The following is a 17,624-nucleotide window of genomic DNA, read 5'->3' as shown; positions in this document are numbered from 1 at the left end:
GAATTCCTTATTTGTATAGATTGCTTTAGGCTTAAATAGGAAGAAGATGTTGAGTTATTATAGTCTTTGTTTTTAATTAAAATAATGGGTTATTCTAATAGAGTTAATTTCCTATTTTATTTTTTGCTTGGTGGTGCTTCACGGCTTCTGGGATCTTTGTTCCCCGACCAGAGATCAAACCCAGGCCAGGGCAGTGAAGGCACTGGTCCTAACCACTGGGCCACCAGGGAATTCTGCTAACCTATTTTGCTCAAATGTTTACATATATTTTAAAGTTTATGGTTTACTGTTTTATGTATTACCTTTGAACCTCATCAGATTGTCAGTGGAACAAGTAAGGTATGAAAAGGGCAATAAAATTAGAATAAATATCATGCTATTTCCTTTTGAATGCCTGTTTGGTGAACCACAATTCATTTTTCTCTTCCCCCACCCCACCCATTTCTTTACTGGTCTTGAATGGATTTTCCTTTCTGATTAGTTGCTGGTGTGTGTGCTCAGTCATGTCCGACTCTTTGTGGGCCCCATGGACTATAGCCCACCAGGCTCCTTTGTCCATGGAATTTTCCAGGCATGAACACTGGAGTGGGTTGCTGGGTATTTCTTCAGGGGATCTTCCTGACCTGGGGATTGAACCCACGTCTCTTATGTCGCCTGCATTGGCAGGCAGATTCTTTACCACTAGTGCCACTTGGGAAGCTCCAGTTGCAAATGTAGGGGAGAAAAAAATTCTTTTTCCTTCTACCCTACTAGATTCTGAAATCTACTAAGACCCAGTAAATTGGACTAACAAAGAACTGATTAATAAGAAAAAAAGCGTGCACCTTTACTTACTATGTTTTAGGGACATGGGCGCCTTCGCAAGGAGATGAAGACCTGAGGAAGTTAAACCCTATCAGTGTTATTCTAGGTTGGATGAAGGGTGGAAAGTTGTGGAAAACCTTGACAGGACACAGGGTCTGAGCTCAGGATAGTCAGCTGGGAGAGACTTAGCAGGCTTGTCTGCCCGTTTTTTCTCCCCTCTGTCTTTGGAGATAAGGATGCACCTCTCCTCCAGGTGTAGCGAGGGCACCTCCCACATGAAGATCTTACGACCTGCTACAGAGGGAGGTCGGTGTCCTTCCTGAACCTGCCACTTACCAGTTCATACCTGTGTTTAAGTGTTGAAAATGGTGACATATCTCTGAATATTTTTCATTTTTGAGCAGAAAGACCTTAATATATTTACCTCTTCATCCTAGAACTTTGGACTTTGGCAAATCGCTGGCGTTCAGATTTTTGTTAAATAAATTACCACTTTGAATCTTATACTTGGACTTCCCAGGTGGCTCAGTGGTAAAGAATCTGCAGTGCAGGATATGTGAGTTCGACCCCTCAGTTGGGAAGATTCCCTTAGAGGAGGAAATGGAGGAAAACCACACCAGTATTCTTGCCTGGAAAATCCCATGGACAGAGGAGCCTGGTGTGCTACAGTTCATGGGATCGCTAAAGGGTTGGACGCGACTTAGAGACTAAACAGTAGTCTTAAATTTGAGTCATAATCTGAGTGATGACTTATATTTTATTCTTATTATTTGTCATACCTTTAGGGCTCAAATATGTTTTTAAAATTGGTTATTGGGCTAAGTGTATTGTATGTAACCCATATTGATGGATGCATTTCTGTTCATTCCTTTTCCCTCCATTAGATAAGGAATCTTTTTACCCACTGATAGATGTGAATTGGTGGGTGGACAGCGCAGTGATTTTGGCTCGCTGCTCTGGTGCTTTGACTGTTTCATCAGTGAAAACTTTGAAGAATTTACTGGGAAAGTCATGTGAATGGTTTGAACCGTCGCCTCAAGTCACTGCTACCCATGATGGGGGATTTTTAAGTTTGGAGGTAATTCTTCCTTTTTAAAGCAATGAGTGTGTTTGAGAGTAGTCGGGAAGATCCTCTGGAGAAAGGCATGGCAACCCACTCCAGTATTTTTGCCTGGAGAATCCCATGGACAGAGGAGCCTGGCGGGCTATAGTCTATGGGATTGCAGAGTCAGACATGACTGAGTGACTAACCCTACTCACTACTACTGTGCATTACACCAGGAATTTAAATGTCTGATTTTTAATTTTGATTATCCTATTATTTAATCTTATCTTTTTTTCTTTTTTAACATTTCCAAAAAAGAATTATTATTAGAATTTCACAGCTTCATTGGGGACATAATTTACATACCACAAAATTCATTCATTGTTAAGTGTATAATTCAATTATTTTTAGTAAATAGGAAGAACTGTGCAACTGTCACCACAACCCAATTTTAGAACATTTCTGTTGCACCAAAAACTTCCTTCCTTCTTATTTATATCTCCACTCCCACCCCCTCAGTCCCATGCAACCACTGATGTGCTTTCTCTATATTCTCTTATCTCTTCTGGGTAATTCATAAAAATGAGATGAACACTGTATAGTCTTCTGTGTTTAGATTCTTTAACCTGGTATAATGTCTTTGACATTCATTCATGTTGCAGTTAAAACCAAAAGTTTCTTATTGGAATCAGAGCTTGAGTGCAGTATAAAAAAATCTAATGTTTAGTCAGTTTAAAAAATTGCATTTGTATAAGAAAGAAAAACATTTTTAGTCTTTTTGTTTTCTATAAAGCACTTTTCTCTAATGGACAGGATAGACTTTTCCCCCTAGATTAGTTATTTAAAAACATAAAGAATATTACTACCAAAGAAATACAGTCTTTAACCTATTTCTGTGAAATATGACAACTTAAAACTTGGTTCTTCTGTTAAAAAACACTTGTTTGTCATGTCAAAAAAATTTGAGATGAGTGTAGTATTTTAAAGTTATGTTTTGGTCATTTAAAATTCTTATTTTATTTCCAAGTTAATGACCTTCAATAGTTTTCACTTCAATGCAATTTGACAATTATTTTTTACCCATAAATTTGGTACTCAGTCTAAAGATGTTATTTAAAGAAAATCATGTTTTAAAATCAAAGTCAACTCTGTTAAGTTTGGAATGAAAGTTATCTTTAGCAGGCACCCTTCAGCCTCAGAACTTTGTGAAGCTTCAGACATTGTTTAAAAGTTGGGCAGAAGGGTAGCCATTCTTGGTAGAGCAAATGCAACCACTTGGTAGAGCAAATAAATACCTTCATGTTCATTTGCTAAATAGATTGAAATAAATCATCTTTTCACAGCAGGTACAAAAATATCAAAAAGAAAGAATTTAACATTCTCAATTCCTTTACTTCCTTAAAATAATTACCAAGCATATATTGTCCCAGACCATATTAATAATCTATTATTAAAGCAAGCTTTAGTTTTAGAGATTTGGAACCAGTGACTTGTGTGCATATTTCTGGAGTTGTTGATGTATGTAGAGTTTGTTGTTGGGTTCCTTTGAATTCCATGCTTAGTCTTAATCTTATTGCTGATGTGATGCATCAAACCAGAGTAGAATTAAAATGCTTTTTCCATTAGCTCTAAAAACTTGTCTTTAGTTCCTCACTGTTCATTTAATATCTCCTTTTTCAATTCAGTGCGAGATTAAACTTGCCCCCAAACGATCCCGTTTGGAGACGAGGGCGGGAGAAGATGAAGAAGGAGAAGAGGATTCGGATTCTGATCAGGAAATCTCTGCCAAGACTCGCTACTTTGGCTATATCAAACAGGGCCTGTACTTAGTGACGGAGATGGAGCGGTTCGCACCGCCCCGGAAACGCCCGCGAACCATTACTAAAAACTACCGCCTGGTGAGCCTGCGGTCCACGACCCCCGAGGAGCTCTACCAGAGGAAGGTGAGGGTGTCCTGTTACTGTGCATTTCACAGCTTCAGTTTTGATTGTGTTGAGAAAAACATTATTTTTTTAATAAAGGAAGAAATTGAAAGCGGGATTGTTTTATCCTTGATGTGTTGCAAGCGTTCAGTATGAAAAAGCTGCTGAAAACGCCGCTGCTCTTTGTGCCTGAGCGCTCCCACAGGAGCGGTGGGTGGAGGTGAACTTGCCTGGAACCCTGTCCCCTTGGCGGCTCCGCCCAGGTTTTCACTCCGCTTCGTGTGGCCTTCGGCTCTCACCTCCTCTGTGCCGAGGACAGCTGTCTGCTCAGGCTGCAGCGGGGGAGGGAAGGACTTGCAGGCTGGATTTCTAGTCGGGGGGTTGCCTGGGAAGCAGATTGGATCAGCACTGAGGACCCCACGTGTCTGTGCTGCAGCGTTGGGGAGGAGTCCTGTCTCCCTGTTTGTGCTGGCTTTGCTGTTTCACTCTGTAAGCACAGGCGATTGACCTCTGTTTCTCATTTTTCTGGTAAAGCGCTTAAGTAGATAATTGATCTCTCTGCCCCTCATCATGTTTGTGAGCTTTCTGGTGCCGCAGGGCACGTGGGGGTGGTTAGGAGTGCGTGACCTCCACTATTGCCATTCATTCTGCCATCATAGTGACACTGCAACAGCTCGGTAACATCGCATTCCTGTTCCATTTCCTTGTCCAAAGATCGAAAGTGAAGAGTATGAGGAAGCCTTGTCCCTGGCTCAGACCTACGGCCTGGACACTGACCTGGTGTACCAGAGGCAGTGGAGGAAGTCAGCGGTCAACATTGCTTCAATTCAGAATTACTTGGTATGTTTACATAGTTTGATAACATGTAGTAAGAGTCATAGTCCTTCCCCTGGTGGCTTAGATGGTAAAGAATCTGCCTGCAATGCGGGAGAACTGGGTTCAATCCCTGGGTTGGGAAGATCTCCTGGAGAAGGTAAGGTTCATACTTAATGGAATATCTCATGGCTGTAGGGCTTCATATTGGAGTACTTTTCACTGATGACTTTTCTTTGTAAAGCGTTTTATTCGACCTGGAAAAATTATCTTGTTATCAGGTTCTGTTGGCTCTGTAACTGGATTGTTGGTACCAAAGACCTGTGAGCAAATATTCCCTGATAAACCAGCCAAGTACCTGGTCTTGGCCTAACCCTTTTCCCTTCATCCACCTCAGTCACCTCAGTTCACTGCCATAAGTCAGGGTCCTGTCAAGAGTCAGGAACCACACAGGAATTTGAAGAGAGACAGTTTTAATACAGAGAATTATTTTCTGGTAATGAGAGATTAAGTGTATGAGAGCAAAGAGAACGTGAAGGAATAACCTGGGGCTGAAGGGAATGTTTCCAAGGAGGTAGGAAACTCAGAGGGGAGGTGGTGGTCAGAAAACGCTGGAGACTGGTAAGTAGGAAATGCCCCCACTAGCAAGAAGGCTGGTAGATAAGGAACCATGGCCAGGACTGAAAAGAAAAAAATTCGCACTGGAGTGCAGGCAAGCCTAGTTTAGGAAGCTTCCCGTTCAGGTGTCTGGGAGGTTCATGGGGAGGAGTCTGTCCATGGCAGTCCAATCGACGCTAAGTGGGACACTGTCCTCTGAAGAAGGAAGCAGACAGAAAGCATCACAAGATGGTCCTTTGACAGCACTGCTGGCTACCCAGACACAGGCGCTGGAAAAACCCGCACATATCTGCACTGGAGACCAGAGGCTCTTCCTTTCCAGGGCCCGCCCCCTGCAGCGCCCTCTGTTGACAAAGCTTAGTATCGTGTCGGCCTCAAATGGGACATGCTGTTTATCTCTCTCAGCTAGCTCTGAAGAGTACCTTTGAAGTTGAGAGGCAAAAAATAGATAACTGACATATCAGTCTTGTCAGTACCCCCTTTTTGCTTCAATTCTCCAACTGTATCCTCCTTACTACCGCGTTACCACAGTTACAGTTACTATGCAGCCTGTTAATTTGGATCCTTGGTCCCTTTGTAAGAAGTAGTTGAACTCATACCTATTTTTAGCAGATTGTGAGTTCTCATTTAGAAAGGAAAATATGTTTACATTTAGAAATATTCTAAGAAATGTTGGGAAATTTTCATGGTAATTGTTTTCCCTAAAAATTCATGTACATGAGTAATAAAAAATAACAATCTGAAAAAGTTGTATGTAAGAAGTTGATGCCTTAAGCCAAACAGGAAGATAAACTGTTAATACAAATAAGATATCAGAGATAAGAGAGTATGAAGGATAATAAAGGGAGAAGACAAAGTTTCTTGTGTTTTCTTTAGAATATCAGAACACCAAACCTGTTTTATATTTTTTCTTTTGTGACTCAGGACAGTGAGCTCTTGAGTTCATGTATATTCACTTAATGGCCTTTTCTGTAGCACAGTAAAGGTCGGTTTTGGTCTCTGATGGAGCTGACAGATGTTAGGAGAGACAAATCATGTACTTTTTTTTTTAATTGGGGGAAATGCTTAATTCAGAAAAATAAATAGACAGTGAAGAGTAGAAGCACTATGCCAGAGATGGTGAAGCCTAGTGGCATAAATATGCCACAGGAGTGGCATAAATATGGCCTTGCTTTTTGGGAGCTTTTAATCTTATTGAGAGGACAAGCTTCATCTGTAACCTACTTTGACCATACGAGAGCTTGCAGACAAATGCTATGGGAACCCAGTGAAGGTAGCAATCATTTTAGACTCTGCTATGGAAGTCTTTATATAGGAAGATGTTTGGGGCAGGGATTGGAAAGGATTCAAAGTAGAGTTAGAAGAGATGAAGGCATTGTTAATGGGACCAGTGGTATGAGCAAATTAAAGAAAAATGAGCTTGACTCAGGAGGCCTAGTCTGTCTTACTCATTGCTATATTTTCATGGCACACAGATGGTACTCAGTAAATATTTCTTGGATGAATAAATGGGCTCTGTAAGTAAACCAGTCTGTTGGATGTGATACTGCATGATAGTGAACATTGGGGTATATGATTAGGCAGATATATTGATTTGGGTTCAAGTGGGACACCTTGCCAGGGTGTTATGTGTCGATGACATGGACTGGTATGGAGGCCTCAGACGTGGAGAGGGACATGGGAATTCAGAGACACCTGAGGAAAGAATTGATATGAGGGAATATGTAAAGGAACATATAGGGTATGAGCCAGATTTTACTCTAAAATTGTATCCATAAAGACTCTAGGAAGAGGGCAAGTCAGGGATTTCGAATGGAGTCAGAGAAAGCTGTTAGGAGGGAAGAACGGCCCCTTAGTCTTCCCAGAGAACAGCATGGCATGATTTTTCATGATTGAATCATTGTCTGTGCTTTGGGGTACAGCTCATGGTCAAGTAAATACAGAACCTTCGTGTACTAAACAAAACCTTAGTTTTATTTCAAGGTTAGACATATTTCTCATAGTAGCATAAATCTTGCCTTACTTTTTTATTTTCTGTTCTTTCATACAGCCCAAATGCAAACTAAAGAACAGTTAAAAAAATTTGGAAAGATCTGTGTTTCTAAGAAATAGTCATCTGAGTTTTGTGTTTCAGTGTGTTTCATTAGAAGAAGGAAAGCAGGTGGAATCATATTCCCTGCATTCAGTGCTAATCACCGTTAGGAAAAAAGCTTTTTAATGGTGAGGTGTTCCGGCAGGTGCCTGTGGCCAAGCTCTTAGGTAGCTAGCTGTGATTCTGGAAGGCAGTTCTCAGGTGCTATCAGATGTCATGGATTCTTTAATGCCTCTGTTTTTTGGTTTCTCTGTATCCAGAGTAAAATAAAGAAACGATCCTGGGTTCTTCATGAATGTTTGGAAAGAGTTCCTGAAAATGTGGATGCCGCCAAGGAACTGCTTCAATATGGATTAAAAGGCACAGACCTGGAGGCTCTTTTAGCCATAGGGAAAGGAGCAGATGATGGCAGGTTGGTTACAGAAGGATGTGGATTCAAAAGTGAAGGTGACTTTGTGAAAATTTTTTAAACTGAGACATTGGAAAGGGTCAACTTTTCTTTATTTAGGTTACTCTGCAATGGAGCAGTTGATTTGACTAATGATTTTTTTAATCTGAAGTCACAGTTTTCTTTCTTCTGAGTGAAATATGTTTACATATGATAGCTTGATGCTAAGAAAAGAGCAAATTCTACAAACATTTATGAATGCTGGCAGCGTCTAAGCTGTGGGTTTAAGGTGATGCATACCTGGGTGTGCTTACTGGTCAAATGAACCACCACAGGCAAGCCTGAGTTTCATTCATGTTCTTTATCTGTATTGTTGTATCCTTCCTCAGAGCATTATCTTGATTAAATTATTTATCTTGTGAAACCACCTCATAAACTTTTAAGCACCACACAAATGTCAGTTAATAACAATAATAAAGTTATTTGACAGAGGCTGCTGTTCATCAGACATTTGGAACATTATATCCATGGTATATAAATGTGATGGTGTGTTTGATAAGTAATTTAAATGAAACCAACCTTTATTACCATTTTAAGACCTTAAATAGAAGCGATTCACATTATAAATTCTGGGCAACATTTTCTTCATAGGATGTTTCACATTGCATCACTGTAACCTCCCATGTTTTCCTAAGCAGCTTTCATTTTCTTGGTATTCAGAGTTTCTGCATGTGATGATTACTGATGACTTCTTGCCCACCCCATGGATATAAATGAGAGAATCGCTTTGGTTATAACATATAGCCAAAGCTTTCTTTTAAAGGGTTGGTTGTTTCTGTTTCTGCAGAAAACAACTTAATAAAATCAAAGTAGGGAAAAGTACTTCTTCACTATATGAAATATATACTTATATATCTCTCTGTGTGTGTGTGTGTATATATATATACATATAAAGAAAACACACTCCAAAGAAATTTGAGGTTTTTTTTTTTCTGTCACAGATTTATACTCCCTGGTGAGATGGACATTGACAATGTTTCTTACGAGGAGCTTTCCCCACCTGAAGAAGAACCTGCCGAGAAGAAAAAGGAGAAGGAGCTCAGAAAGAGACGAGAGCTACTTAAATTAGTGAACTTTTCAAAGTAAATGATATATTACTGTTCCTTTGATAATTTCTCTAAAATAGTGACCTGAGTGTGTTCCTTACTAGTGATAACTGCTCTACGTTATTTCAGCAACTCAGGTCAAGTGCATTTAGTAGTATTGTACCCTGGTGCTTTTATGTGTTGTCCCATGAGTTTGGGGCTTAATGGAATATCGATCATTTTTATTCTATTTTAGATCTTAGAGAAATGTGCTTCCAGGTAAATATAAGTGGCCTAATGTAGTTTTTCAAAACAGGTTAACGCTGGAACAAAAGGAACTTTGCCGTTGTAGACTGAAATTATTAACCTACTTAGATCGGCTTGCAACATACGAGGTAAGGAGTAGCTTTAATCAAAGCAATTATGTTCATTCAATCTGTCATTACACATGCTGTGGCTGCCTTCCTGTGGGATATTCTTGGTCTTTAGAACTATTTATGTGGGAAAAGTTTGCACAGAAGCACGTTCTCTTGTATATCATTTTTGCTAAAAATTAGGGATTTGTGAGAGGCCAGAAGTTGCTTTGCTAGTCTAGGGAGTAGAAATGTATGCGTTATCTCAGCATCTGTGTTTCCTAGATTTATAATCCTTTTCATTTATTTTTATTTTACATTTAAACTTTTGGTTATGGTAGATAGCTATCTATAGTAGCAAATTCAGTATCCACTGGGGTTTAATAATCCTAATATGAATATTCTGACTTGCTTTATTTTAATGATTTATTAATGTCTTGAATTTAGTTGGCTAAACTTTGATCCTAATGATGGCCAAAATTAGACACTTGAACTTAGAGCAAACTTGAAAATTGTTACTTCAGGGTAACAAGCACAAATGTCCCATCTTGGACATTTCAGTAGTGCCCTGTCCTGTCAGATTTGTTAAAGGTGTGAGAAGCATTTCTTAAAATATACATAGCTTAGATTGCTTTTCATGTGACCCTCATAGTTCAAGTTACCCAGGATTTAGTATATATTTCTCACCTTTTGAAGGGCTTCCCTGGTGACTCAGATGGTAAAGAGTTGACCGGCAATGCAGGAGACCCAAATTCGATCCCTGGGTTGGGAAGCTCTCCTGGAGAAGGGAGTGGCTACTTACTCCAGTGTTCTTACTTGGAGAATTCCATGAACAGAGGAGCTTGGTGGGTTATAGTCTATAGGGGTGGAAAAAGGGTCGACAGGACTTAACAGTTAACACTTTCACTTATACTTTCTCACCTTTGAAGTTTGACTTCATTTGTAGGTTGCTTCCTCCTTCTGTCTGAACCTCCCTATTAGGGGCATACCTTGACTCTTGGTACTGGCAGATAATAGGAGCTCAGTACATGTCATGTGTAGTAATGTGATACACGGCCCCAGAACAGTGGAGGTATTTAGTACTCCTGATGCCTGTAGGCAAAGAAAAGCATTTGATTCTCCACCAGTAAATATAACAAATATTTTCAAACAAAATACTAGTGACAAGAGAACTATTTCTGTGGCTTTTAGAAAGCATGGTAATTTTATATCATTTCATACAAACAAGTTACAAAACATTTCTAATAGTTTTATCTGTAGTACAACTAGCTTGACTGTTGGCTGGTCATATTATTTTAAAGCATATTGCTCTATTATGTCTGAGTTCTATGATATTTAGAGGTAATATATAAAATTACTGATGCTGGTACACCTATAGTTTATTATTTTTTATACTTAGTTTCACTGATGAGATCTCAAAAAAGTTCCATAAAATGTTCAGAGTTTCATTATCCAGTTAATTTTCTGTTTTTATTCTTTAGTTACTGAATCGCTATTTCCTATTTGACAGTAGTAAGTACATTTATTATTACATGGTAATAGTGACATTTAAAGTATTTGTTGAGCCCACAAAAAGAGAATTAAGCTAAGCTTTTTAAAAGTAGGTGAAGTTGATGAATTTGGCCATTAAAACTTAGAAATGAAGATATTCTAATATAACGGTTGACCAGCTGGATCATGGCAGAGATAGGCATTGCATTTTAATCACAAGGCGTGGCTTATTTTACTACTGTGATAAATGAGATTAAAATGGATTCATTTAAATTTTATATGAATGCCTATTTTACACCAGATGTCATGCCAGTGCTGGAGGTAGAGGGATGAACAAGGGATAATCCTTGTGGAGTCCTCATTATATGGGCAGTAAGTAATGATAATGAAGATATGAAGAATTGATGGAGCATAATGGAGGAAAACATTAAATTTTTCCTGGGGATGTCCGAGAATATTCTTATGTAGGAAGTGGTATTCAACTACTCCTTAAAAAAAGGAAGGGCGGCCTAGGGGCCTATAGGACTACCATGTAGGAGATGCGAGCATGGATGCTCCATAAGGGTAGCGGGCTTGTTTTGTTTGCTGCAGTATCCCCCAACTCTCAGAAAGAGACCTGGTTTGTTGAGGAAGTTAGGAGGAAAGATTTGTTGAGGAAACCAGTAGGTACGAGAATGCCTTAGAAATACCAACAAATTTGTTGAGGACTTATGTTTGTTAGCCAGTGTACGTACTTAATTCAGGTTATTTCTTGACAACCCTTTGAGGAAGGTGATGTATCCTCTCAATTTTATGGATGTGAGGCTTTAAGAAGGTAAGTATTTTGTCTAAATCAATAGGAAACAAGAGCCTCCTGTGAGCATCCTTTTTCTTCCCTCTTTCCTATCTCAGTAGGTTAATGCAGTTAACAAATATTATTGGTTATTTATTTTCTGAAAGGCAGCATGCTAGGTATCTGGAAAAGTGAAAGTGAAAGAAAGTGTGAGTCGCTCAGTAGTGTCCCAACTCTTTCTGACCCCATGGGTTGCAGTCCACCAGGCTCCTCTGCCCACGGAATTCTCCAGGCAAGAATACTGGAGTGGGTCGCCATTTCCTTCTCCAGGGGATCTTCCCGACCCAGGGATCAAAATTAGGTCTTCTGCACTGAAGGCTGGTATCTGGGGTTTAGTGTTAACGTGAGCGACATGAGCCTGAAGTCATCCACTGCAGTGGGGAGACCTACAGTTGCTGCTGCCATGGCTGACTCCTGTCTGTCCTCTGTGTTTCAGCTTCGCTGCCTTCCTGTGTGTTAACACCCTTCCTATGTATTGTGTGTTACCTGTTCCTGTTGCCTGTTTGTCTTGCCAACTAGATCTTTTGAGCTCCTTGGAGAGCAGGGAGGGTATACTGTTGATGTTATCAGCACTGTCTATCACAGTGCCCCTAGCACATAAGTGACACCTAATAACTATCTGATTAAAGAATGAATAGTTTCATCTGCAATTCACATGGATCACTTCAGCAGTAGTAGAGTTAATCCAGAGTTCTAACACAGATGTAGCAGGTGCTCATGGTACATAGCCGTGTGTAACTCTTGCTTCTTTGTTTTTACCAGGTGGTGGATTTGGGTTGTCCTACTGTAATTGATTTCATAGCCTATTTCATTTACTTCTGGATTAAAAAAAAAAAAATTAACAGCATTTATAAATACAGCCATTTTCCAAATAAAAGAAAGAATGCAGATGTAGTACTTTAGTTAGCAGTTGAGAGTTTTATTCGGGTCTTATTTATTTAGGTAAGCAGAACTGTAATGGTTTTTAACATAGTCTTGTCACCCATGTTTTAAAAGCCTTTTCATAAAATCGCGGCTTCCCCTCAGGAAATCCTCGGAGTACCTCATGCATCTGGACAGAGATACGATGCTGAATTCTTTAAGAAGTTCAGAAGTCAGAATATTGTTCTCTCAGCAAGAACTTATGCTCGGGTAATTTCTTGTTTGTGAATGAAACAATTATAGTTATTAACACTTTCAGGTCTTTGAGCCATGCTGTTAATGTTACTGCGTGTGCATATCATTACATTTCCTTTTTTTTAAAAATTGTAATAGTAACAAATGTAGAGAAAATAGAATCATGTTAAAAATATTTTTTTCATCATTCAAGACTTCTAAAAATAAATTTTAGAGCACTAGATTGAGAAATGTGATACAGAACTGAAAAAATCAGGAATATTTCAAACCACTTCATATCAGAACTGCATTAAAAAAAGCTAATTGTAAGGTTTTGATGTTGTCATAGAAGATCACTTCTTTATTTCTAAGGTTCACATTAGAAGTGTACCCTTGCCTTCTTTACAGGAGAGTAATGTGCAGGCCCTGGAAATTCTGTTCACTTACCATGGGTCTGACCTGCTCCCTCACCGCCTGGCGATTCTCTCCAACTTCCCAGAGACCACATCGCCACACCAGTATTCTGCTTTGCTGCCTGAAGCTTGGTATGTACTGTGTTCACTTTATTTTTAAATAAGAATTTTTGTTTTATGCTAAATATCTTTTTTTTTATGCTAAATCTTAAAAAAAAATTCTAATCTAAAACTTTTTTCTGATTATAAAATTATTTCTAAATTATTTTAAAGTGATTCAAATGTGTCAGCGTAACAAGACCACTTTAACTTAAGGAACATTAACTTTAGTTTCTTTTTTTCTCCTTGAAAGTCTCCTGTTACTGAAAAAAAAAGAAAGACTCATGGTTTTATTGCTGTATACTCAGTATGTACTGTTTTATGATTGAGAGCAGTTTTTAGGATAACAGTATCTGTTTGAATTAGTTGTATCTTTTAGAAGTTAAAATGTAGTTCTAACAACATTTAGTAGGTCCAGGGGACCCAGGAATGTTCTGGTGGTCCTGCTTAAGTGCAGCCAGGATTTGAATCTATGTTAGAGTTAGGTCAGTAAGCTCTGAAAATAGAAGTTATAAACTCCCTATTTTGTGTTTCTATTAGTGCTAAAAATGTAATTCTTTATTATCATAAAAGTGAACAAAAAGGAAAACCTTGGGATGCACTATTTATTTTCAAACAATTTCTTTTAGATCTGAATGGTGATAAGTAAATGCATTTTATAAATATGTATTTATAAATATTTCAGAATCTAATTAATTTATTTTCTGCCTGTTTGCAAAATAGATCTAATCTGAATGGTAATGACTTTTTTCTACTGTAAATTGTTAGTATAGAGAATGGGTCATTGTCTTAAAGTTTTTTCAAAAGGTAATTTCTTCTTAGATTTGAATGCATTTTTTGGCATTGTCTTCTGATGACTGTTTAGATAAACATTTGATTTTAACCTAAAAATTTCAGAATTGGTTTGCAGAATAGTTTTACAATGCCCAGTGTTATGTATTGTTTTTGAATGCCCTGTAGTTCCTGCCATAACTGATCTAAATTGTAATAAATAGCTTAGGTATATCATTGCAGCAGAGATTAATTAGATATTATTTTGAATCTTTCTTGTGGGATGTGTTGCTTAGACAAACTTTGAAAAGACTGATTTCTTGAGTCCTTAAGTTCATTTTAAACATAATGAGAAAAATCAAGATTTTTTTTTGTTGTTAATCTTTTTTCCTCAGGAAAGTCTTTTCACGTTGAGTATATTTTTGCTATAGTTAGAAGGAGAAAGAACAATAGGTTTTAATAGTAATGTCTCTGTCTCCTTACAATTTTATATGACTACAAAGCAAAATTAGAATTATGTTTGAGGCATACCTTCATCTGTGAGGTTTCATTAATTAGTCCTTTCTCTATATTCTCATAATGCTTTTGTCCATTCTTATAGTGTAGCACTTTTTATGTTTTATTATAACCAGTCATTTTTATTACTGCTTTTCTCCCCCCTGTTCTCTTCTTTAATAAACATCCAGCCTTAAACTCACAGTCTCTAAGGCAGAGGCCGTGTCTTCCTGAGTTTTCAATTTCCAGGGTCTAGGTGTTTGTGTAGTGGGTTCTCTATAAAGTTGTTTGCTAACTGGATAAATTAGTCCATTTTATGCCCATTTACAGAAAAGATGAAAGGATGTCCTGGAGGGGTTGCAAGTTTCACCAAGACTCCCAATGCCTTAAAGATTCAATTGCTATTTTAGCCCATAGCTGAAGCCTGCACTCTTTAATCCTAGTTTAAGTTTTAGTCTAATGGACATGTGGTGGTGGTAGTTTAGTCACTAAGTTGTGTTCGACTCTTGCGAGCCCATGGACTGTAGCCTGCTAGGCTCCTCTGTCCTTGGGATTCTCCAGGTAAGAATACTGGAATGGGTTGCCATTTACTTCTCCAGGGGATCTTCCCAACCCAGGGATCGAACCCTGGTCTCCTGCATTGAAGGCAGATTCTTTACCAACTGAGCTAATGGACATGTAGATCCATAAAATGCAATCTTGAGACTTATTTCCCTTTTGAGGAAATACATTCTTTGAGAACTTGGTATTCAATACCTTTTCAAATCACTTGGAAGCATTGGGTCAGGTGGACACAAAGTGTCTGATTGTTGGAATGTTGATGGAGCCCCTTCCACTTGCCTGGGGCTGTAGTTGGGGTTTTGAAATGACTGAACACAGTTCCTCTTCAGCAGGAGTCATCACATTTGCTTTACCCACAAGGAACTTCTGTTCCTGTTTACAGCATCATGCTTTCAAACTGAGGACAAGATGGGTTGAAAAGACTGTAAATCTGCAGCCTTTTTTGCTTTCTCCTCAGTTAACAGTGTTTGCCAGCTCATGAAATGATCTTGCCATTTTCTTGTTTACTGCCCTGAACAGCTGTAGAACTTTCTGTGTGCATGCCTTGTTTGTCTTTGAGCTTACACATTGCTCAGTGGCAGAGCCTGTATTTCATCCTGCTTTATCGTCCCTCCAGCCCCCCGAACTTGTATTTTGCAAGTAGTAATGACTCTTTAATTATCCCTTGAGTTGATTGGAAACCAGTCACTGAGCTCTAAATGTATGGCTCCCAAACACGGAGTGGCGATTCACTCTTGTGCACTGGCTATCTCCTGAACTTGTGAGGCCTGCTCCCTCCTCAGGGTGTTTCAAGGTCATTGTGCCCCTTTGTGGGGTGCCCTTCTCCTGGGTCTCCATATGACTCAGCCTCTTACTTCCTTCTGTCTTTTGTACTCAAAGGCTCCCTCTTCAAAACACCTTTCTCAATCCCTCTTTCCCTTTGCCTCTACCCCCTCCTCACTCTTGGAGTGAGGAGTTTTCATTTTTTCATAGCATTTACACCTAACATATCATATTTTATCATTTATACAAATAGTGAAGTCGCTCACTTCATGTCCGACTCTTTGCAACTCCATGGACTGTAGCCTACCAGGCTCCTCCATCCATGGGATTTTCCAGGCAAGAATACCGGAGTGGGTTGCCATTTCCTTCTCCAGGGGATCTTCCTGACCCAGGGATCGAACCCTGGTCTCCTGCATTGCAGGCAGATGCTTTACCCTCTGAGCCACCAGTGAAGCCCCTAAATATGATAAAATCATATTTTATCATAAATTTGTATAACATATCATTTATTTGTCTTACCTACTTCATCTCATCTCCCTTTGCTCTTCTATTTACAATTTTACTCTCAATTTAAGTCCTTTTTTTCCTGCTTTATTTTCTTCCTAGCATTGATCATTAACTTAGTTGTGTTTTACTTATTCACTTGTTGATTATGTTTATTCTTCAAAAATGTCACCTCCAGTAGGCACAAGGTTTTTTGTATGTTTTCTTCCCTTCCTTACACCCTGAACTTAGAATCGTTCATGGCATGTTGTAGGCACTCAGTAAATACTTATTGAATGAATGGACAAATGAATGAATGAATTAATATAAAATCTGTAAGGGAAGGATTTTATGTCTTGTTCACTAATGTAACCTCAGTGTCTCGAACACCTTGGGATCAAAGCAGTAACTCAGGAAGTTGTTTTGAATGGATGGGTGTGAATGGAAGAGCAGGTGGGTTTTACATTTTAGAGTTCAAGCTATTTAGTATGTTGATTAATAGTAGTGCATGTGTGCATGCTAAGTCGCTTCAGTCGTTACCGACCCTATAAACTGTAACCCACCAGGCTTCTCTGTCCATGGGGATTCTCCAGGCAAGAATACTGGAGTGGGTTGCCTTGCCCTCCTCCAGGGGATCTTTCCAAACCCAGGGATCGAACCCAAATCTCTTACATCTTGTGCATTGGCAGGCAGGTTCATTACCACTAGCACCACCTGGGGAAGCCCAAAGAGTAGTAGTAAATTATGCCAAATAGTCGACCTTTTACCTAATGTATTTTGAAATCCATTGACAAAATGTTTGCTTTGGCATTTAACCAAAGTTTGATTAACTAATTTTGATTGAACCAAATTTTTTGGTTATGACTGCTGTGAAGCTTCTTTGGTTTGTGTTATTTTAATGTTTTATATTGTCATCTTTCATCTTGCATCATCATGTGTATTTGACATTGGTGAAGAGTCACCAAGTTGTAGAAAACTTGGAAATTACATTTTCTGTCATAGGTGATAAATCCATTTGTTACCTACCTATCCTTAGTTTTCATTGCTGTTAACCATTTACATTTTATATTCTATTGGACTGCTTTAAAGTACAAAGGTGACATTTCTTACCATCTTTGTTAGCTTTCACAATTTATGGTAATAGTTTTTTTTTTGCTGAAAGAGAACTACATTTTGACTTTGAGTATTTTTGATGCTTATAGCCTGTTTTAGAAAGCTTATTTAGGTTTTTTATTTATGCCTCTTGTTTTATTGTAGAATCTTTCCAGAATGATGAGAGCAGTCTAGTTTAAAAGGTTGTGTTTTAAAACAGTTACCTCTTGAAATAGTAAGGCAGAAGGATAAGAGTATTGATTCTAGCTAGAGCCAAGTTGCTTAGATTTCTGACCTTGGACGCATTTCCTAACTGCACCTCAGTCTTCATACCTGTAAAATGGGGATGACTATAGCACTTCATAGCATTGTAAGAATGTCTGAGTTAACGTAAGAATATCTGAGTTAAT

The 17,624-nt window shown here is 38.7% G+C and overlaps 1 protein-coding gene across 1 annotated transcript in view; it reads left to right on the top strand.

The window, feature by feature from the left end:
• The window catches only part of NBAS (NBAS subunit of NRZ tethering complex), a 308,496-nt gene that overhangs the window by 75,899 nt on the left and 214,973 nt on the right, over window positions 1-17,624 (top strand). Inside the window, exons 14-21 of the mRNA XM_061154831.1 lie at window positions 1,689-1,882; window positions 3,535-3,792; window positions 4,486-4,611; window positions 7,555-7,706; window positions 8,684-8,824; window positions 9,084-9,162; window positions 12,470-12,574; window positions 12,947-13,083. Coding sequence (XP_061010814.1) covers window positions 1,689-1,882; window positions 3,535-3,792; window positions 4,486-4,611; window positions 7,555-7,706; window positions 8,684-8,824; window positions 9,084-9,162; window positions 12,470-12,574; window positions 12,947-13,083 — 1,192 coding nt within the window. The remainder of the gene's footprint in view (window positions 1-1,688; window positions 1,883-3,534; window positions 3,793-4,485; window positions 4,612-7,554; window positions 7,707-8,683; window positions 8,825-9,083; window positions 9,163-12,469; window positions 12,575-12,946; window positions 13,084-17,624) is intronic.

The sequence above is a fragment of the Dama dama genome, chromosome 11 (genome assembly GCF_033118175.1).
Source record: "Dama dama isolate Ldn47 chromosome 11, ASM3311817v1, whole genome shotgun sequence".
NCBI lineage: Eukaryota > Metazoa > Chordata > Mammalia > Artiodactyla > Cervidae > Dama > Dama dama.
Note: the sequence above shows the minus strand (reverse complement) of the source record. Positions and strands in the feature narration are given on the sequence as shown.